Source organism: Oryctolagus cuniculus, chromosome 6, assembly GCF_964237555.1.
Source record: "Oryctolagus cuniculus chromosome 6, mOryCun1.1, whole genome shotgun sequence".
In the NCBI taxonomy this organism is placed as follows: domain Eukaryota; kingdom Metazoa; phylum Chordata; class Mammalia; order Lagomorpha; family Leporidae; genus Oryctolagus; species Oryctolagus cuniculus.
The window spans coordinates 94,043,802-94,066,079 of NC_091437.1; the positions used below are offsets into that span (position 1 = coordinate 94,043,802).

Below are 22,278 nucleotides of genomic sequence, written 5' to 3' on the forward strand. Positions count from 1 at the left end.
TAAGTATCTCCCGGGGGTCTTGCAAAATATGCCTTGCTGACAGGGTGGGCTTTTGCACCAAGCCTCTAGGATTGATAGTATTGTTATTATTGTCATCTTATATATGAAAAGACTGAATCCTAGAGAGATGAGGCACATGCACAAGGTCACACAGACCTGGGGTTCAAACCCAGGCAATCTGGTTGTAGAGCCCCCACCATTAATTGTTATTCTGTGCTGCCTTAATGTTGACTAATGAGTGCGTGGAAAGAGTTTCATGGCTCATTGTAGTTGCTAATTTGATTCCACTTACTTTCTTTATGGTGTCCAACATCTGGGGGTGTTTAAAGATTGCTCAGGTGCTGAAAACATTGTCAGGGATTTAAGAGGCTGGCAGTACAGATAACTTGAAAACCCTCCAGCTACAAACACCAAGAATTGCTCAATAAATTATAACTAACATCCTTATAAATGCATGGCTGAACTGCTAAGAAAGGCAGGGAAATTGCCTTGGGCCAGAAATGAAGAAGGAACTGAAAATCAGGACAGTGAACAGCAGAGCTGACACTGTATCTACTCTAGGGTATTTATTGCCTTAAATAATATAGTGGCTGAAATGTAATACCGGTGTAGGGAGGGAGAGAATTAGGCTGGAGACCTAGACCTTTTTGCAACAATCCCATCAGTGAGAGTGAAGATTCCAGCAAAGGAAACTCTCAAAACTTGTGGAAAAGATTATAAATTTATACAACCACTTTGGAACAATGAGACAGTGTCTCAGGAATTTGAATATATGCATCCTTATGAACAAGCAATTCCTTTGCTGGATTTATACCCCATAGAAACTCTATACCATGGGAAAATCAGACGTGGGCCAGAATTTTACTACAGCATTGTTTATATTAGTAAAAACTTGGAACAGGAAAGGGGATAAATGAATTGTGCTGTAATCATACAATGGAATACACAGAGCAGTGAAAATCAATGCACTATGGCCTTATATCTCCAGGGATAATTCTCAAAAGCTTCACTTTTGTGAAAAAGAGAAAAGTTGCAGATTATTTATAGTATTAAACCCAAGTAATGCTAAAATGCAGAGGACCAGAAATAATAGAAAAAAACAAAAAACCCTGTAATCCTTAACCTAAAAAAAGAATGAGGCAAACAAGAAAGGACTTGTAATTATCCCTCTCAAAAATGAAATCTACACCAGTGCTGCAGATGTAGTTAACTTCTCTTTGGCCCAGTGCCAATTCTGCATACAGACCCTCAAAACTGGTCTCAGAGCATAGCAAGACAGATGGAACCAAAGTTTCACTGAACATGTCCTGAGTAGAGGGGAAAGTCACTTAAGGAAAAAATAGAATGAAATTGTATTTATATATTTGGTTTCTTTCATCATAATTCAAATCAACTCAATATAGTCAGTGGCCTCACCCAGTGTCCCACTTCCTGAAAAACAAAATGTATGTAGTCTCAGACTAATGCAATCATTTAATTCCCTTTTGCTTTTTAACTTGCATTTTTATTACATCATGCCGCTTATCACATAAAGGTTCCTTTTTAGAATCTGTTTACTACTATGTGTATGTGTGTGTGTGTGTGCGCGCGCACTATAATGGTACTTTTCTGTCAGAAACAAGAAAACAAGATCCAAGAGGACCTTGGAATCAAAAATTTAGCAATTATTGTTATTTTTTTAAATTAACATTTACACTGAGCTTAATTCACTAAACAAACAATTCACCTATTTAAAGAATATGACTGCATGATTTTAGTATTGTTGGTGCTGTGCAATCATCAGCATAATAAATTTTGGAACCTGTTCATCACACCAAAAAGAAATATCACACTCATTAGCAGTTACTCTCTTTTTCTCTACCTGTTCCCACCCCTATTATTACCCCAAAGCCTTTTATCCCTACCCCTCCACCCCCACTGCCTACTTTCCTATGAGCCTTGGACCACCGCTAATCTACTTTCTGTCTCCATAGACTTGAGAATTGCCTATCCTGAATTTTTCTTATCACCAGAACCAAACCATATGTGGTGCTCTGGGACTGGTTTCTGTCACTTTTCAAAGGTCACCTATGGTGTAGCATGTGTTAATACTACATTCATTTTTTTTTTTTTTTTGACAGGCAGAGTGGATAGTGAGAGAGAGAAAGAAAAAGAGAGAAAGGTCTTCCCTTTGCTGTTGGTTCACCCTCCAATGGCCACTGCGGTTGGTGCACTGTGGCCGGCGCACCGCACTGATCGGAAGCCAGGAGCCAGGTGGCTCCCATGCTCTCCTGGTCTCCCATGGGGGTGCAGGGCCCAAGAACCTGGGCCATCCTCCACTGCACTCCCTGGCCACAGCAGAGAGCTGGCCTGGAAGAGGGGCAACCGGGACAGAATCCGGCGCCCCGACCAGAACTAGAACCCAGGGTGCTGGCACCGCAGGCGGAGGATTAGCCTATTGAGCCGAAGCACCGGCCTACTATATTCATTTTTACCACCAAAATATTAAATTGTATGATCATATCATATTTTATTTAGCCTTGCATGAGGTGATAAATATTTGGGTCTTTAGATCATTCACACTTTTTGATTATTGTGAATATTACTGCTACAAATTTTCATGAGTAGGTTTTTCTGTGGGCCTGTGTTTGCAATTCTCTTGGGTATAAATCTAAGAGTGGAACTGCTAGGTTGTATGATAACTCTGCATTTAAGCTCTTGAAGAACTGCTAAAGTGACTGAAATGATTTTACTTACTGAGTAATTTATGAGTGCACCGATTTTTGGACATCTTTGTCAGCACATGCTATTGTCTGCATTTTTTGTTTATATATATATATATACTTATATAATATATACACTCATATATATACTCATATAATAACATATATAATATATATACACTCATATACACACACACACACACATATAGTCTGAGGTAAAGATCCAACTTGGAGGCTGGTTTGAGGCACAGTGGGTTAAGCCACCACTTGCGATGTCCTCATCCTATATCAGAGGACTGATTCAAGTCCTGGCTACCCTGTTTCACATCCAGCTCCCTGCTAATCTGCAGATGGTAGTTCAAATACTTGAGTTGCTGGCACTAAAGTGGGAGATCCAGATGGAGCTCCTGGTCCAGAATGGCCCAGCCCTGGCTATTGTGATCATTTGGGGAGTGAACCAGGTGATAGAAGACATCTTTCTTTTACTCTGCCTTTCAAATAAATAACTCAGAAAAAAATTCAGCATAATTATTTTGTATGTAAATATCCATTTGTCTCCACACAGCTTAATGAAAATATTCTTTCTTTATTCAGTTGCTTTGACTCCTTTATTTAAAGTAATTTAACCACAAATATGAAGTTTCATTTATGTACCACAATTTTTTTTTGACAGGCAGAGTTAGAGAGAAAGAGAGTCTGAGACAGAGAGAAAGGTCTTCCTTCTGTTGGTTCACCCCCAAAATGGCCGCTACAGCCTGCCTCTACAGCCTGCGTGCTGTGCCGATCCGAAGCCAGGAGCCAGGTGCTTCCTCCTGGTCTCCCATGTGAGTGCAGGGCCCAAGCACTTGGGCCATCCTCCACTGCCTTCCTGGGCCACAGCAGAGAGCTGGACTGGAAGAGGGGCAACCAGGACAGAATCTGCTGCCCCAACTGGGACTAGAACCCGGGGTGCCAGTGCCACAGGCGGAGGATTAGCCTAGTGAGCCGCGATGCTGGCCTATGTACCACAATTTTATTCCATTGGTCTATGTGTCTATCCTCATGCCAACTGCTCTTTTTTTTTATTTATGTGAGAGGCAGAGCCACGAACAGAGCGAGGGAGAGATAGAGCAAGAGGTCTTCTGTTTGCTGGTTCATTCCCCAGATGGCTGCAGCAGCTGGAGTTGAGCCGATCTGAAGCCTGGAGCCTGGAGCTTCTTCTGGGTCTCCCACATGGATGCCAGAGCCCAAGCGCTTGGACCATCCTCCACTGCTTTCCTAGGCACATTAGAAGGGAGCTGGATTAGAAGTGGAGCGTTGGGGACTGGAACGGGCACACATATGTGATGCTAGTGCTGCAGGTGGAGGCTTCACCTATTTGCCATGGTGCTGGCCCCATCACGCTGTTCTGAGTGCTCTAGTGCTTTGTGGTAAGTTTTTTTCAAATGTAAAAGTATATATATATAAAGTAGGCAGGCATACAGGCTAAAATTGATTAGATTTGTGAACTGGAAGACCACGCCTTCGCCACGTCCCTGTGTGACCTCATGCCCCTACCTGATACCTTCATCATGCCCCTGTGTGACCTCATCCCCCTACCTGGCCAAAACTGGGTGCCAACCAGCCAGTTGGTTGGTTAATTAACCACTGGTGGTTAATTAACCACTCCCCTTTGGAAGTGGGTTAAAAGCCAGGACATGGTGTGGCCAGGCCCTTCTCTTTTGCCTGGCCTCTTGCCAGGAGAGGGGCTTGCTGTAGCCCTGCACCTCCAGGGCACAGGCCTTCGGGCCCCGTACCCTAGGCTTTCTGGCCTTGATACTACTCCACGTGGCTGGTTCCTGGTGCTCCCTATTTACCTCTCTCTCTTAAACAAAGCTCTCACTCTCCTATGCATCTTTCTCACTAAATAAAAGCTTAAAATGTACAATGCTGCCTTGTTTATCTGTGCCAGTATTTAGAATTCTTCTCTAAATATTAGGAAAGAACCCTCTTGGGCTTATTAATATTGGAAATAATAAGCTCATGGTGAAATCGTATGGCATCCCAAATTCTGGTAGCACATGTGGCACCCCAGATAGCACTTCTGGGGAACTTTAAAGGGCCACATTTCAGTGTAGATTTTAGGGGGTCATGTCCGATTTCATATATATATATTTATTACAAAGAGTTACAGAGAAACAGTGGTGGTAGTGGGGTGGTGGGGGGAAAGATCTTACATTTGCTGGTTAATTCGCCAGATATTTGCAATGGCCAGAGCTAGGCTGAAGCTGGGGGTGGGGGGGTGGTGTGGGGAGCTGAGCCAGTTTTGAAGCCAGGAGCCAGGAGCTTCTTACGGGTCTCTCACTTGGGTGCAGGGTCCAAGCACTTGGGTCATCTGTTGCTGTTTTCCCAGGCATGTTAGTGGGGAGCTGGATCGGATCGGAAGTGGAGCAGCTGGGTCTCAAATCAGTACTCATATGGGATGTCAGTGTTACCAGTAGAGGCCTGATTAGCTAGGCCACGATGCTGGGCCCTTTGAAGTAAGTTTTGAAATTGGAAGTTTGAGGGGCCAAGTGCTGCAGGAGGTTAAGCTGCTGCTTGCAATGCAGGGATCTCATAAAGGCACAAGTTTGACTCCCAGGCTCCAAGTGGGCCCTGCCTTTGCAGACGTTTGGGGTAGGTGTGAGCCAGCCAATGGAAGATCTTGATCTCTCTCTCTCCTCTCTCTCTATATATATGCCTTTCAAATACATAAAATAAATAAAAAAATTGGAAGAGTGAGTCTTCCCATTCTTTCCCAAGATGTTTTGATTATTCTAAGTTGCTTATATTTCCACATGAATTTTAATTGCTTTGGGTGCCGTATTTCTGTGAAGTTCGAATTCTGATGAGAATTGTGTTGAATCTGTAGAGTAGTCTGGAAAGTCTTTCCATCTTAACAATATTGTCTTCCAATCCATGAACAACACAGGATACCTTCTATTTGTGTTCTTTAATTTCCTTCATCAATGGTTTGTGGTTTACAGAGAAAACATTATTTACTTCTCTTGTTAAATGTATTTCCTTGACAATTAGATGGGCTAATAGGTAGTTAGGTCTGGTCCCTGCTGGAATGAGAACAGGGTGGGTCCCATTAAAAGAAGAGAAGCTGCATGTTTCTCTCCAGAAGCTGTCTTTAGCAAGACAAAAGTGCCGTCCCACTCTTCTGGGTTTCTAGTTGTAGCAGAATAGAATTTCATTTTACCATGAGAATAGAATGTCTATACCATGAGAACAGAATTGAAATTGTGTAGCTGTTTTTGTAGCATATTGATCCTGTATCCTAAAACTTTGTTAACTATCATGTTAGTTACAATTGTTTGTTTTCTTAAACTGGATTATTTAGGATTTTATATATACAGTATTATGTCAATTGCCAATAGAGATAGTGTTAGTTCTCCCTTTGTAATAGGATGATTTTCCTTTTCTTTTCTAATTGCCTTGACTAAAACCTCCAAACCAATATTTAACAGAAATAGTAAAATGTTATTTTTAATGCATGTTTTTCTTGGATTTATTTTTGTCTTTTTTGTAATTAATAGTGTCGTAAAATAAAAGAGTTTGTTTCTTCCTTAAGAGAAGTAAGGAAATGAGTTGTGGCAAAGGACACACTGCAATACAGCCATTGTCTGAGAAGAGCTAAAACAAGTACTAAATGGAGATCCTTAGCAACAGGAAAGAGAGGACAGCAAACTCTCTGCTGTGGCCCGGGAGTGCAGTGGAGGATGGCTCAGGTCCTTGGGCCCTGCACCCGCATGAGAGACCAGGAGAAACACTTGGCTCCTGGCTTCGGATCAGCATGGTGCGCCGGCCGCAGCGGACACTGGGGGGTGAACCAACGGAAAAGGAAGACCTTTCTCTCTGTCTCTCTCTCACTGTCCACTCTGCCTGTCAAAAAAAAAAAAAAATTTACAAGTTGATTATGTCCAGGAACCAGTATTCAAATTCATGGAAGTCTGTTCTGTATTCTTTTATGTGGGGTCAACTGGGTATGGCCATAGGAGGAGACATTGGAGGGACCCTACTTACAATGGCTTGACTTATGAGTTTTAAACTTCTTAATGGTGCAAAAGCAATATGTATTCAGTAGAACCAGCACTTGGAATTTTGAATTTTGACTTTTATTTTCCTAGGCTAGTAATAAAGTAATGTCATGTTGTCTGGAAATGCTGGACAGTGACAGCCTCAGCTTGCAGTCAGCCTTAGGGTTGTGAAGGAAGCAATTGATGTCCTACAGTTATTGTGTTACTGAGATAGGAAGATGGTGCAGATTAGGTAGATTCAATGCATTTTTGAACGGCAGTATTTTCAACCTACCAAGGGTTTATTGGAATGTAAGTCCACTGTAAATTGAGATGCAGCACTCACAGATTCAGTACTCACAGACTCTAGAAACAGGAGACCAATATATCTTTCAGGGGAACATGAGAGAGCTTCAAGGTGTTTAGAAGGAGAAGGCAGGAGTGGGGGAAGAAAATAGACCAAGGAAAAGGCAAGGCAGGGCAGGGTGAACAGTTTAGGGTTGATTAGTTTAGATAATTTCATTGAGTTCTGATCTATTTGGGTGGTTTCTGGTTGGCTTGTACCTTGTCCTTGGAAGATTAAGAAAGTGGAATATTTTCTCCTGAAATGTATGAGCCAGCTATAGGAGGTCTGGTTCTGGATTGATCATTTTGTATATCAAGGCATGCTCCCTGATTCTTTCACTAAGTAAGAATTTACTGGCCTTGGGAGGGGCAAATTGCCCAGCCAGAAAGGTTTTTAAGATGTCAAGATGTTATATTCCAGAGTCTATGTGTTTAAGTAGTCTCCAAGACTGCCTCTCGCTTTCTAAAATTAGTGAGGAAACCAAAAAGTTATAGCACAATATGCGAACACATACCTCTTCCAACTGTTGAAATATACGATTGGTCAACTGCATTACAAGTATATGAAATGACATTATTGAATATTATTCTAGATATAAATAGTTTTGAAAGTAAACCCATTACAAACATAATGGAAGGAAAGGAGATGCTAAGGGGTATTGATAAGGAGTCTCTCATTTACTATTCTTTAGACAAGTTCTTCCTTACTAAGCCTCAACTTTTGAGCTTCCGTGTCACACTTTTTATTGCTCAACCTTAGCAAGAATCCTGCAAAAATGGTTTAGCCACAATCCCCCTTTATCCCTAATTTTCCTCTTAGTAAATTTTCTACCACTGACCCCATCCTGTTTCTTGGCTATGAAGTCCCATGTTGGCCGGTGCAGCAGCTCAATAGGCTAATCCTCCACCTTGCGGCGCCGGCACACCGGGTTCTAGTCCTGGTTGGGGCGCCGGATTCTGTCCTGGTTGCCCCTCTTCCAGGCCAGCTCTCTGCTGTGGCCAGGGAGTGCAGTGGAGGATGGCCCAAGTGCTTGGGTCCTGCACCCCATGGGAGACCAGGAGAAGCACCTGGCTCCTGCCTTCAGTTCAGCGCGGTGCGCCAGCCACAGCGCGCTGGCAGCGGTGGCCATTGGAGGGTGAACCAACGGCAAAAGGAAGACCTTTCTCTTTGTCTCTCTCTCTCACTGTCCACTCTGCCTGTCAAAAAAAAAAAAAAAAAATCAAAACAGAAGTCCCATGTTGCCTTACTGTATAAAGCATTGAGCCCAATCTCTATCCCAAACTTTAAAACTCCATTGCAGTAATCCCCAAATCTATTGTAATAGTCTTGAAGAAAATCTGCTATTCTTTAGAACAACTGTTAGAACAAGAATTCAAAACAATAACAGTTGAAATTGATCCTCTATAATACAAACATATGTTTTGGAATCAGACAAACAGAACTTTGGCTTTTCCAAAGTTGTCTACAGTTATCTACTTCAGTTGTCTTATATGTAAAAAGCAGAGTGATAATGGCAGATGATCTGGGGTAACACAGTTGTCTGAAAGTACTTGACCCATAATTCAATTTCAAGTTAAACATCAAAGTTGGTTTAACCGTCTTTGAGAGAGCCCTATATACCGAGGGAGATAAAGATCTCAAAAGGCACATAAATGTAGGCTATCAGCACAATCACAGAGCAAATATGAAGAAAGTCCATTTATTCTGGGGAATAGATGGACACACTTCAGAAAAATTGAGTCTTGCACATTTCTGTATCATTCTGTTGCTGACTATTTTAATTTTGTTTGAGATTTTGAAATTAAATATCAGTGAAATGTTGAAGATTGTTTTTTGCCTTTTTGAAGTTTGAAATATCCTTATTGTCATTCCTTTATTCAAGACAATTTTTTCAGATCATGTCATTTTATTAAAGGCAATGAAATGAAAAGGAGAAAAAACTTTTTCTTTTGATAATATTTTCAGAACCTATGTATGAGTCGCTTTATGTTGAGAGTAAGAAAAAACCACCCTGACATATATAAAAACATATATAATTTGACATAAAAATATGCCTAGTGGTATCAGTTGTCAAGGGCAAGGGTTTATGGATAAAGAGATCTTAGAATATGTTTTAGAAAGTGGATGACACAGAAAATATTTGTCATTTGTTCCAGTCAATCGTTTTTCACTGACAATTGTGTACAATTGTTTTAGGCCCATGCTGCAACATGAACAGAACATCCTTTAAAAGAAAAAAAAACAAAAGAAGAAAATAAAAAGAAGGAAGGAAGGCAGAGGGGAAGGAAACAGAGAAGACAGTGACAAACCGAAGAGGCTCAAACACATAAAGGCAAATCTGTGCTGTTTTCTGATAGAAACACTATTATATAAAGCATTAAAATACTTATAAGCATATTTTAGTAAATGAAATCAATTAGATGTTATGCATATAAACATGGGCCTTAAATGTAGATGAGTATATAGTTATCGGATATACTTCAGTGTTACCTAACGAATTACTACCATTATATTCATTTAATTTTTTTCCTTAATTCATTTATCCTTCCATCTCTTCACTCATTCATTCATTCGATGATTTTTGATTTCCTAATCCTCCCAGACATAGTTAGTAAGTTCAGTTTCTGCTTTATTTTTGGTTCCATCACATAACAGGTAAGTGTGATTCTATGATGCTTTCAGAAATTTAGCCTATCCTCAGACATCACAAGATTCCGTCTCAAGGACCAAAACTGTCTGAAGATTGAGGGGTGAGTATTATCCACAGAGAATGGGCCAACTTCTGTTTGAGAAGGAGACAATTTGCAGAGTGCTTTGGGTACGATTGTGCACAGAACATTTTTGCAGGAGTTAAGTCATCCTTCTACTTTATTTCTTGGTTAAGATTTATATTCGCTCTAAATTTAGGCAATTGTGGTCCAATAATTCCGCCACAAAACACCTTTAACCCTTCCTGCTGGGGTTGCGGTGATGCACTCCATTATGACTGAGCACCAGCTCGCATCCACAGAGATGCATGTTTGAGGAATAGGTCTTGTGTCACTTAATTCTTGATAGTGAGACTGGAGCGATAGTACGTTCTGTCCTAGGCAGAATGCCTGGATCCCCAGGGTGCAAACCAAGCAGAATTGTTTTGCCTTACCACATCATCTTTTGTTTGCTTAGTTGCTCTTATTTTCTCCATCCTTTCAATAAATTCAGTATCACATTACAGCATCCTGTAACATTTTTTACTGTTCAAGGGGTTTTTTTTTTTTTTCTTCTTCTAACAGTGACTCACTTAATAGGGTGAAACATGATTTTGGAAATTATTGTAAGCAAAAAGCAAGTAAGGGTTATTAGAATTTATTGACAACATCAAGGTATCTACATGGTTGGTACCTGAGAGTTCCTTTAAGTGACTCATGACTTAATGCAAACAGACATGCCGTAAAATATTGTTGCCATAAATTAGTTCAGATAAAGAAAGCTTGAAAATATCCCAATATTAAAAATGAACCATTAAACCTAATATTTAAATATGGAAATTAAAGAGATATACATGTCACTTGAGCAGGTTGAATGGCAAGATATCTCACACTGGCAACTTCATTTGGGTTTTCCAATGAACAGATCCAGTAAGTTGATGTTATCAGCACAGTTGAATCAGGTAGTCCTAATGCAATTGATTAGCTATTACTCACACTGACAAGATTCAGTGAATTGATTTAGTATGTGGCCAGAAAATAACCCTGGTATCTGCCACACAAGCGACGTCCTTTCTACACAGGCTACAACCATTCTACATCTGTATACTGGAGAAGTCCAATGAGATATAAAAATGTCTCTTGGTCAAAACGAATTCAAAAAAAGGAATGTGGCAGGACTGGAATATTGGCAGTCAGCCTTTGAGTGTTTAAAACACGACCAAGGTTCAAATACGGACTTTAATATTTACTAGCTATGAACTTGAGTGGGCTATTTACCTGCTGAGTGCCTCAAGTCCTCATCTGAAAAAGCAAAACCAATAGGAATATCTACTTCATGGTGTTGCTTTGAGGGTTAAATGAGTTAGTGCAGTATATGCAAATGCTTGTACCAGTTGCTGGTATATAGGAAAGGATGCATTTGCATTAGTTAACAGAGGTAGTTTAGGCTGAAATGCAGAAAACTGTGCCCACTCCCTTTTGAAGATCAAGTGACTCGTATGCTCTGTGTTCTTTGTTACAAGGAGGTAAGGAGAAAAGGGTTCAGGAAGAGGCTAGCTATGCTTCAGGGCTAGTAGTCAAAATTCAAGAAACAAAATTTCTCTGCTCTCTGACTTCAATATTTAATTAATTTGAGGGATTGAATTGCTAATACTTCCTAATTGGGTCAACTGGACTTCACCACTGCTCCCTCAGCTCTCAGCAGAAATCATTTGTTTAAGGAGTTGTGCAAGGTGTCTTACAAATGGAGTTAGACAAGGGCCTTAGTACATTCTATAAATTGGATTCCGTATACTTGTAAATTATGCTGACAGGCACTCCTGCAACACAATGAGGTCAAAACAGTCTCAGTGAAAATGGCCTTTTCATACTGTACCCAAGCCAATGACAGGGGAAGGATTATAAGGCCACCAAGTCACATGTGTAGAAGAAAGTTACTAAATCCAACCTAAGATAATCATTTCCTTTCAGCTTATCTTAAAGGGGTTAAATGATACAAATTCTTAAAATGTATAGCAATAGGGTAGGATCTTAACCTAAGCTATGTTGAGGAAGAACCTATTATATGAAAATACACTGTGTTACATATGGTAAAGTATATGAAAATTATTAAGACATAGCTCACAATTTTAGAGGGTTTGCAGTTTAAAAGAGGTACCAATATATGCATGCAGTTAACAAAATGAAATGAAGCCGAGTATAAATACCAGGAGCCAGAAGCAAAGGCTAGTCTGGAAGAACATGGCTGGATTGGATTGGTCTGCTAAATTTAAATTCATTCGTTTAACTGCTGTTTAAGGGGTGCCTACTATGTGCCAGCTCAACAGACCCAACTCTAACTCCAAATTTCATGTCTAGTATTCAGATTACAGGGTAGAGTAGACATAGCTTCAGCTTTAGAGCTAGAAACACCTGAATCAAAACCTGCCACCCCTCCTGCAACAAACCTACCTACCTTACCTTACCAATGATGCACTGGGTGGCTTGATCAAATCATTTATCATTTATTTAATCAATATGTTAATGGTCACATTTAAAAAAAGCATCATCCTCATCTTTAGAGGAGGAAGACTCCTGTTTTCAGGAAGCCATCCTGATGTTCCAGCACAATATGATATTGAAAATACTTGGCTTTTTAGCTAGGCCAAGGTGGTCTTAGAGCTCTACACTGTACTTTATAGCATTAGAAATGTTGGTATTCGCTCTGTATACTTAATTTCTCTTAAACATATTTAAAAATACTTAAATACCTTTGAGCCACAATGGAAAACACCTGGTAGCCCTAGGCATCTCACTGCAGTTCAATTTAACTCTCCATAGACAGATCATCCTGCATCTGATTGAAAAAGATATAATGTGGACATGTTTCCCTCCCAAATGTTGTCCATTTCAGGATATCAGTGATGTCTGAGCTTCTACTTACTCTGATTTACTCAATGGAATATTTTCTGAAATATTCCATCCTTAACTATTGAATGCTTTCACAGGTAATTTAAAATCCAGACAAGAAGCCCGGACACCAGTAAAGAAATGAATCTAGGAAATCCAGAACACAGTGGAGAAAGAAAAAAAAGTCAACACCGATATTGTGTGCTTTAAGGAAAATTAACCCATTGTTCTAAATGCTAGTATTTATTAACATAAACCATTTGAGTCTGGCAGCTCATCACGGTTAGGAGTCGGAGGAAACGTCTTGGGACCGCAGTGTCTTGTATCACACAGGAAGGGAAGCTCTGTAAAGAAACTTGGGCTGTCTGTAGATCTTCAATTCGCAAGAACCCGCATAAAATAAGACAGGTACTGGCTACATTGGAGGCGCCCAGGAAGCATCTAGATGGCATATTGTGCAGCAGGGTTGATGCTGCTCCAGACTTACAGATAGGATCCAAGGCGTGGATTAGGAAGGCAAACTTGGAAGGTGCGGGCTGGCTCGCTTATGTCTCCTGACGGCTTACTCCCAGCCCCTGTGAGTTGGCACTCTGTGAGTTTTTAACTGGTTCTCACTTTGCATTCGCCCATCTTGCTCCAGGCCAAACCAGATTTTTAAAAGGAGGGCCACTTCATTTCGGCGGCACACCGTTAGACCCACCCACTTGGCCCGCACTCTGACCTTCTGAGACCCTGAGCTAGTTAGTGTAGGTAAGGCGAAAAGGTGCCCTGGAGAGGCTGCGGAGGGGCGGCCGGGCCGAGCCCCTTCCCGAGCCTGTTTGTAGCTGCCAAGGAGTAGCCAACAAGCGTCAGATTTATGTGCACTTTGAAAGAAGCACCTTTACCATTGGCTTTTGGAGCGGCGCTGTCGCTAGGGAGCGTGTGGCGCGCGCAGCCTCGGGGAGAAGCCCGGGCTGTTTGTTCCAGGAATCTGGCAGAGGGGTACCCAGAGGCGGGCGCGCGCGGGCGCCTTCGCTCCCACACGTGCGGCGAGTTCGAGCCCGGCCGCTCCTGGCGGGCCGCGTGCGCCCCCCCGGCGCGGCTCTCGGAGCAGCAGCGCCGCCGCGCCTCGCCGCCCGCCCCCTGATTCCTGCTGCTGCCGCCCAGAGGAGGAGAAGAGCCGCTGCTTTCAATTTCCCCGCGGCGCCGCGCGCTGCGGAGAGCCGTGGGGGTGGGCGCCCAGACGAGAACGCGATGAATGAGTTCTCCCCTCGCCTCGGAGTTGCCTGAGTTGGCGGCGCCGCGCTTGGCTTTCCTGCTCTCAGCGCCCCAGGAGCTCGCGGCTCCCGGGGGGCACCGCCCACGCCCGCCGCCCGGGGCTGAGGTAGCGGCGCAGGCGGGAGCCGAGGCTCCGAGACCGGGGCAAAGGAGGGCTGTGCCCCACGGAGGCGCACCGCGGGGCGGTCTTTCCGCACTCTCTCCGCGGCCCCATCTGTCTCTCCATGGCGTCTCACCAGCAAACCCGGATCCAGGCTTACCTGGAGAAGAACAAGATCGGCCCGCTGTTTGAGGTAAGGCGCTGTGGAGGAAGACGGGTCCGGTTGTCTTCGGGGGAAAAGGGGGAAAAAAACCAAAACACCCCGGAGAGATAGAGCGTGGAGAACAAACGCGCGGGAGAGGGCGCCCTGTGGTCCCAGTTCCCTGGCATCCGCTCTGTCCGCGCCAGGTGTCCTGGAACGCGGCGAGGCGGGTGCCTCGCCAGACACCTGGACGCGGACAGGTGAGCTTGGGGAGGACCCAGCCTCAGTCTGGCAGGGGAAGTTTGAATCGCCGCCCGCCTGTGCTGCACCTCGTAGCCTCACGTCCAGCACCCAGACAGGTGATGCTCACGGATGTACACACTCAACTATCTTAAGCACTCACACCGTCTTCCTGGAATCCTCGCCAGCTTGCGTGCTTTTTTTTTTTTTTTTTTTTTTTTTTTTTTAAATGTGGGTGGTAGTATAACCCGGAAAGGTGGAGGAGGTGATTAGCAGTGGGGAGGACTATTGCTAGCTGGAGAAAAGCCGAACTGCTAAGGAAGGGGTGGGTTTATAGGTGCGGGCGTGTGCAATATAACTGGCAAACTGGGAGGTTGGCAACCACCTCTGGGCTAAAGGAGGTACCTTTCTCTTCCTAGCTGTGTTAGGGAAGAGAAATATTCTGGAAGAGTACACTCGTTCTTTGAGAAAGAGAGGGGGCAACCCTGAACTGCTTTATTTTTACACCATCAAAGAACTGATGTCAAAAATACGGTAGGAGAAGAAAAAAAAAAAAAAAGTGAGAGAACCAAAGAAAATCAGAGCAAAAGGCAAAGGCGGAAAGCCGCACCTGCAGAGCGTCCCACCGGTTGCCAGGGCGCTGGGCAGGGGCGGGGCTTGCCGAGCTGGTGGAGGCACAGGCCCGCTGGGAGGGGCGCCCAGGAGCCCTTCCCCTCGTGGAACTGCAGTCCCGCTGCGTGTATCCGAGCGGCAGGAGTACGTGGGAGGGAGGGGGTACCCCTTGCCCCCAGATGCAGGTATGATCCTTCGCTGGCGGTGGGGAGGGTGATGAGGTTACAAATCCTCGAATGAGAAGAGGCGGAAACGCAGCAAGAGGAAGAGAATGCACTGATCCCGGGGAACGGAGCAGGTTTCGTAGGCACTGAAAAGAAGCGAATGAGATCTGCAGAAGAAGAAAAAAAAATGCTAATGCGAATTAATGCCTCTGTACCAAAAGGGAGACGACAACGCTGTGGCCCTCTGAGGAAGAAGGGGCTTCCAATAACCAAGGTTTGCAAGACCTCTTTTTTTTTTTCCTTTCTTTCCTGCACAACTTCAACTTTAACTGCCCTCTTGTAAGACCATTGTTTCAGCTGAAGCTTGCTGTACCCAATCACAGTGCCCTACAATGGTCTTGAATCCTGTTTGTACCAAGAGTTAGAAGTCCCCCCAAGAGTGACTTGGAGCTGCTGGAGCTACCTGAATTCTTTGCTTCTACTCGTACCTAATCCCATATGTATGCATATGATATATATATGATACATAAGAATCTAATGTCAAACAGTGTATTAATGGCATCACAGGAATCACAATAAATACACTTGGAATATATGTTTGCTGGCTGCTCTCCTGTAATATAAAGCCCAAGTAGCCAGGGAGAATAAATGAATCATTTTTAATAGAAGCAGTTCTTGTTTGTGAAATTGTTTTAAAATTCCCCTTTTCAAGTGATAATAAGAGTTTGGAATATGTGTAAATTTTCTACATAAGTAGGAAATAAACCCAGCTTGTTATTGATCAATGGCTCCCCCTTCCTTCTTCTTGCTCACTGGTTGACTCTGCACTGAAGAAGTTTAAGTGATGTTAAATTGTTTCATGTAAGCTTTGGATCTTGCCACAAAACAAACACCACCAACCAAGCTTTATGTTTTGTGATTTATTGATTACATATTATACAATCCCCTTTAGCTTTGATGGCAATGATTAGTAGTTAATGGCTGATGTCCCTATTTTTACAATGTAAGGGAGAAAATGAATAAATTATCTTCTAAAAGCAAGATGATACACAGATTCTTAGCAAAGTTTGGATCATGATAGAGATTAGCTATATTTCGGAGACAGGTGGACATACAACACGCCTGTCTGCTGATTCACTCCCCAAATGCCTACAATAGCTGGAACTGGACTGTGCTATGGCCAAAGCCTGTAACTAGGAACTCAGTCCAGGTCTCCCACATGGGTGGGAGGGACTCAACAACATCATCCATTAGCTGCTGCCTTCCAGGGTCTGCATTACCAGGAAGCTAGAATTAGGAGATGTGGGACTGGAACTCACAAACTCTGATATGGGATGCAGGTGTCCCAACTGGTGACATAACTGCCAGGCTAGACACCTACCCCTAGACCTTAGTTTTGAGAGTATACTTCACTTGTCACTTACCAGCTTATGCTGGAAAACCAATGAAGGAGTACTACCTGTGAAATGGACTTTGTTGATCTAACTAACATCAAAACTTCCAGGAGTTCACTCGGTAGTTCTTCTAAGAGCTGATTCAGGGGGTCGGAACAGGCATTCTGATTTTAATAAATTCAGGAATCTGTTTCCTGAATTTATTAAAGAGCAGCAAAAATGATTGTTACTCCTGGTTCACATATTAAGAAACAATCATATAAGGGTAAATCTCATTTTACCAATCATGGTTTGAAATAGGCAACTCCAAGCTTTATCACAGTGCTTTGCTTTGATTTGTTATATTGAGTAGCAGGAGTTGCTAACACAGCCTTCCTTTAGTCCTGAAACTACATAATATCTGACAGTATGTCCCCCTGGTGGATTTTGGAAATTAGGAATTTTTTTTAAGATTTTATTTATTTATTTGAGAGGTAGAGTTACAGACAGTGAGAGAGAGAGACAGAGAGAAAGGTCTTCACTCTGTTGGTTCACTCCCTAAATGGCCTCAATGGCCGGAGCTACGCTGATCTGAAGCCAGGAGCCAGGTGCTTCCTCCTGGTCTCCCATGTGGGTGCAGGGGCCCAAGCACTTTGGTCATTCTCCACTGCTTTTCCAGGCCACAGCAGAGAGCTGGACTGGAAGAGGAGCAGCCGGAACTAGAACTGGCGCCCAAATGGGATGCTGGCACTGCAGGCGGAGGATTAACCTAGTGTGCCATGGCACTGGCCCCAAGAATGTTTTAAGAAGACTTATTGGAGTGAGTGAGACACTCTAAAAAGAGCATAGGAATGTTATTTAAAACAATAGCAAAGATAACCCAGACACTGGTACTAAGAAAGCCTATATCCTATTTTTTACCTGTAGGGCTTATTTACTTAGTTTGGTTAATAAGCTTATTTGTCTATTTATGGTTTTTTTTTTTTTATCATTTGTGATGTTTTTGAAGTACTACAAGCACTATGGTATTCCAAAAATGACTCTAAATTGAAATTAATGGTGATTGATGAGCGTAACTTTGTACTACCTATTGTTGAAGATGTTTTGAAGCATTACAAAATCATGCAACAGAGCTGTTTTACTTAAATAATATGAAGATGTAAGGAGAAAATAACTTATATTCCACAAAATCTGACGCTTTGATAAGACATAGCAATCTCAACATTTTCGTCAGCTTATTTAGGGCAGCCAAGCAATGAGCAGCCCAGACATCTGTCTTTAAGGAGGGGTTGACATTGCCACAGTACAGGAGAACTGCATTCCTACTTTAATTTTCCCCACATCATTCCTTCCTTAACTGGCAAGTTATAAAACCGCTCAGCTCCTAGCAAAGTAGAAAATTCTACCTAGGTAAGATGCATGATACAAACACAAGTCTTGCCTCACCTCAGACCCCGAGGCCTGCCAGTTAATAGAGAAGTTGGCAGTCAGTCAGAAATTCTGAAACTGAAAAGTTATCTGGTGTGTAGGGCTTTTTTGGATTAAAGTAACCCATTTTGTCTCTATTGTAAGCAGTTCAGGTTAGTTTCTGACAGAGTATATGATGTGGAAAATAAAAATAAATTTCTTAATTTCCATGTAAAGAAGTATGCCATGTTTAGTTCTCCCGTTCCCATTAAGTAGAGCAATTTAAAGATTATTGATTGCAAGGGTGCGCAGGGGAGTCACATGTCTTGAATCAGGCCTGTTCACACTCACAAGTGTGTGAAATCCTAAGGTATTAAATAACATAACAATGGAGATCTTCATCAAATCACCATAGAATTTGTGCACTGAAGAAGTGGCAGACCAGACTCAAACCTAGCTCTGACTTACTCCAAGTGGAATGGAATAACTTTATCATCTTCACCATTTAGCTCAAAATATTCCAACTCACATGGTCAAAATCTGTGTAACTGATTTGGCACACACGTTGTGAGGTGGACTGCTGTCACACTCACGGCCTTCCATGAACCCACATGCGCACACCTGCCTCTGTACCTCACTCTCTTATTTGCTTTCCTACTGTGTGTTTCCCAGCCACGAGTGCAACCGGAACTCCAGTCTGCTTCCACCCCTGCAGGAGCCTGTCAGTTTACTTGCCTCCCTGAATTATGGCCTGAAAAATGTCCCCTGCCCTCATAGCAGGGCTGTGGAGATGTCCTTTGGTGTCCATCCTCTTGTGAGGTTCATAGTCCTGAGCTACTTGTTATGTCTGAAAACAAAGACTTTTTGTGATTATAAAATAAATTGAATGGATATCATTGCCAAAATTAAAAGAAAAATAAGAAAGGAAGGAGGGTGGGAAGTATCATTATGTTCTTTAAACTGTATATAGGAAATACATGAAAGCCGTTCCCTTTGTGTAAATTAATACAAAAAGCAAACAAAGACTTCATCTATTTTGGCCAAGTTCATGGTTGCATAAGGCAGTGGATTTGGAGATAAGAAGGTTACTAGTTCCTCTATGGTCAGAGGTAGAATTCCCACCTCTAAAAGTTATCTTAATGTTTAAAAAATAAATCGTCTATAAAGATGTAATGTTGTGGGGAGCAATCCGGATTAGACTAAGTTACTGGAATTAAGACTTATTCTATGCACCTGCTCTCCCACAATATGGCGCTGGGAGAGAAGAAAACAGCTTCTACACAGCTGCCTCCAGTTCAACCAATAAACAGCAGGACCTGCTCCTGATTGGAGGAGAGCAGCGTACTCGGCGTGTGGGCAGCCGAGTTGGGATTGGCAGAGGAGGACTATAAAGGAGGAGAGAGACGGCATGCACGAGGAACATCTAAGGGGAACATCTGAGGGAACACCTGTGCAGCCCCCGAGAGAGCCGGCCGGCGGAGTGCCGCTCCCCTGCGGAAGTGGGGAATGTGGCAGGGGGAACCGCCCTTCCACGGAGGTGGAAGGGACAGTAGCCAACCCGGGAAGAACCAGCAGCAAACCCGGGGAGGGCCGAGCAGACAAAAGAACAGCGCAGGGTCCTGTGTCGTTCCTCCACGAAGAGGGGGAGCGACATAATGGTGCCGTGACTCGGATATGAAGCCTAGGCAGGGTTTAGTGTCGTTCCTCCACGAAGAGGGGGAGCGACAAATGTCACTGTAATTAAAAGATTAAGAAACTGCTCTCATGAGAAAGGTAATACAAAACAAGCGTGGCACTTACAACACGTTTAGTTTTACTTGTAGATAAGGTTTTGGAGTAAACTCTGTCCAGTAATTTTCCTCAGTGCTTGAGATTATGAAGATTTTTCCTGTGTCCAAATTTTTGTAATGATATTTATAATTTCAGGGCATCCAGAGTGCAAATGGATAAAGAAAGTAGTTCATTTGTATAATACTTTGCTGAGAGTCCAAGTTAAGTATTTTTGTTGGTTTACTTAAAAAAGAATTTAATGTTTTTAAAAATACATTTTAGATCATCAGTGCATTTATTTTTATTTATTACTTGATATATTTCCAAGTAGCTTATAAATAGCTCAATAAAATGATTCAAAAATAGACTCAATAACTCTGTAATTTTAGAAATAATAAAATATAAATTAACTCTAGTGACATCACTGTATTTGGAAGAACTATTTTGGTGTTTGTTGGTCTCTTTTAAAGAAACTGTGACCAATAGAAATTTTAAATTTCAAAAATAACTAGAACATCCCCTCATTTCTTTCCATAATAATTCAATGAAAAAATATATTAGGCAGACTCATGCAAAGAGGGCAGCCAATTGGAGCAGCTGGCTTGGAGAGCATCAGGACAAGATTGAACAACAACAAAAAAAAGGAAACCACAAACCTGGATGGGCAGTGGCCTGGCAGGGTCAAGCACTTTGTTCTATATTAGGTGGGGGCAGAGTGTTGAGAAAAATAAGTAAAAGTAAATACATTGCCAGTCATGCAATCCAGCCTTCTTATCAATGGAGATAAGAGTCATAAAGATAAAAGGGAGAAAAGCTAGAATGAACCTTGTGTTGGATTGAAACTGGAAGTTTCAGTGATCTCAAGGCTTTCAATAATTGAAGCAGATATAGATGTAGTAGAAATAAAAATAGATCTGTATGTATTTACATATACTGCAGTGCGTGTACTTAGATTAATTTTCTTGCTCTGGGGACTGTGTGATCCTGGGAATAGCAATACTCTAGTAGCCAAGAGTGTACTCAGTGCCCAGATTTTGGTTTCTAAGTACCATTACTCATTAAGTACATCCAGGTATCCTTAGCAAAAAGGTTGATTCTAGGTTTGGGCCTGAGAAAGTATGAAAGTATGACCCTGGATCATCTTATACCAGGTGGTAAAAAAAAGTTTCAAAGATTGATGGACTGTACCAAAAGAACACAGAAGCCAGTCTGAAGAAAATCCTTCCCCTGTAGCAACCTGAGGTTCCAAATAAAGAATGATAGTAGCAGACTATCCTACTAACTGAAATAGGAATATTTTATTGCACTAGGATATATGGAATTCAGAATGTATTCAGTCAGTGAGGGGGCAAAGGGAAAGCTTCACCTTCTGGTATAGTGCCAACTAATAAAAAGTAGAAAGGAGGCCGGCGCCGCGGCTCACTAGGCTAATCCTCCGCCTTGCGGCGCCGGCACACCGGGTTCTAGTCCCGGTTGGGGCGCCGGATTCTGTCCCGGTTGCCCCTCTTCCAGGCCAGCTCTCTGCTGTGGCCCAGGAGTGCAGTGGAGGATGGCCCAGGTGCTTGGGCCCTGCACCCCATGGGAGACCAGGAAAAGCACCTGGCTCCTGGCTCCTGCCATCGGATCAGCGCGGTGCGCCGGCCACAGCGCGCCGGCCGTGGCGGCCATTGGAGGGTGAACCAACGGCAAAAAGGAAGACCTTTCTCTCTGTCTCTCTCTCTATCCACTCTGCCTGTCAAAAAAAAAAAAAAAAAAAAAAAAGATTAAAAAAAAAAAAAAGTAGAAAGGATAATGGGATTAGAAAATCACTGGCACCCATCTGGGTGCTAAGCAAGATCAGGCAAGAAATATTAATCAATGCTAAAACTAATGAGTGAAAATTGTACGATGACAATGAGATGTTACATAAACTCAACTATGTTCTCCTGATACACTTGTTGGTTACAAAGGAGAAAACTAATCTTTCTGTCAGGGAATTTGGCAGACACCACTTTGCTTGAGTGATGAGACAACCCAATATTGTATGCCCCGACAGGATGTAGTTAAAGCGACAGCATTGCCTTACTGCCAATCATATATAAAAATTGAATAATGAGGAAATATTTAATGGATCCCAAGGGGAAAATCCTGCAAAGTAAATTTCCTGGAGTCTTGAAAAATGTTAAAGTCTTGAATGCCAAGTTTGTGGGGTGAGACTCAGACTGAAGGGACTTGTCAACTATGTGCAAAATGTGGTCCTGGATGTGATACTTGCAGTGTGAAGAATGTTATAGGCAAAGTTGACAGAACTTGACTGAGATCCCCAGGTGAAGAATGTTTTGTTCATATACTTTTTCTATAAATTAGAATCTTTTCAAAATAAATACGTTACAAATAAAAAGTACATTACAAGGCCATCTTTAGAAGTGACTTAGAATAGCCCTTGTCTCGACTATTGAGGAACAGTTTTGTTTTTCATATTATTTGCTGAACTATTTGCTTAGTATAGAGTTAATCTTATGTGTATAAAGTTAATTGAAAATAGGTCTTAGTAAAAAGTAAGAATGGGAATGGGGGGGGGGGGAGAATGG

General features: G+C 42.5%; 1 protein-coding gene across 1 annotated transcript in view; it reads left to right on the forward strand.

Annotated features, from left to right (window-relative positions):
• The first annotated feature begins 13,608 nt into the window (after nt 1-13,608).
• Nucleotides 13,609-22,278, forward strand: part of C6H8orf34 (chromosome 6 C8orf34 homolog) — a 491,602-nt gene continuing 482,932 nt past the window's right edge. Inside the window, 2 exon segments of the mRNA XM_002710514.5 lie at nt 13,609-14,117; nt 14,119-14,193. Of these exon segments, the coding sequence (XP_002710560.2) occupies nt 13,881-14,117; nt 14,119-14,193 (312 nt within the window). The 5' untranslated portion in view covers nt 13,609-13,880.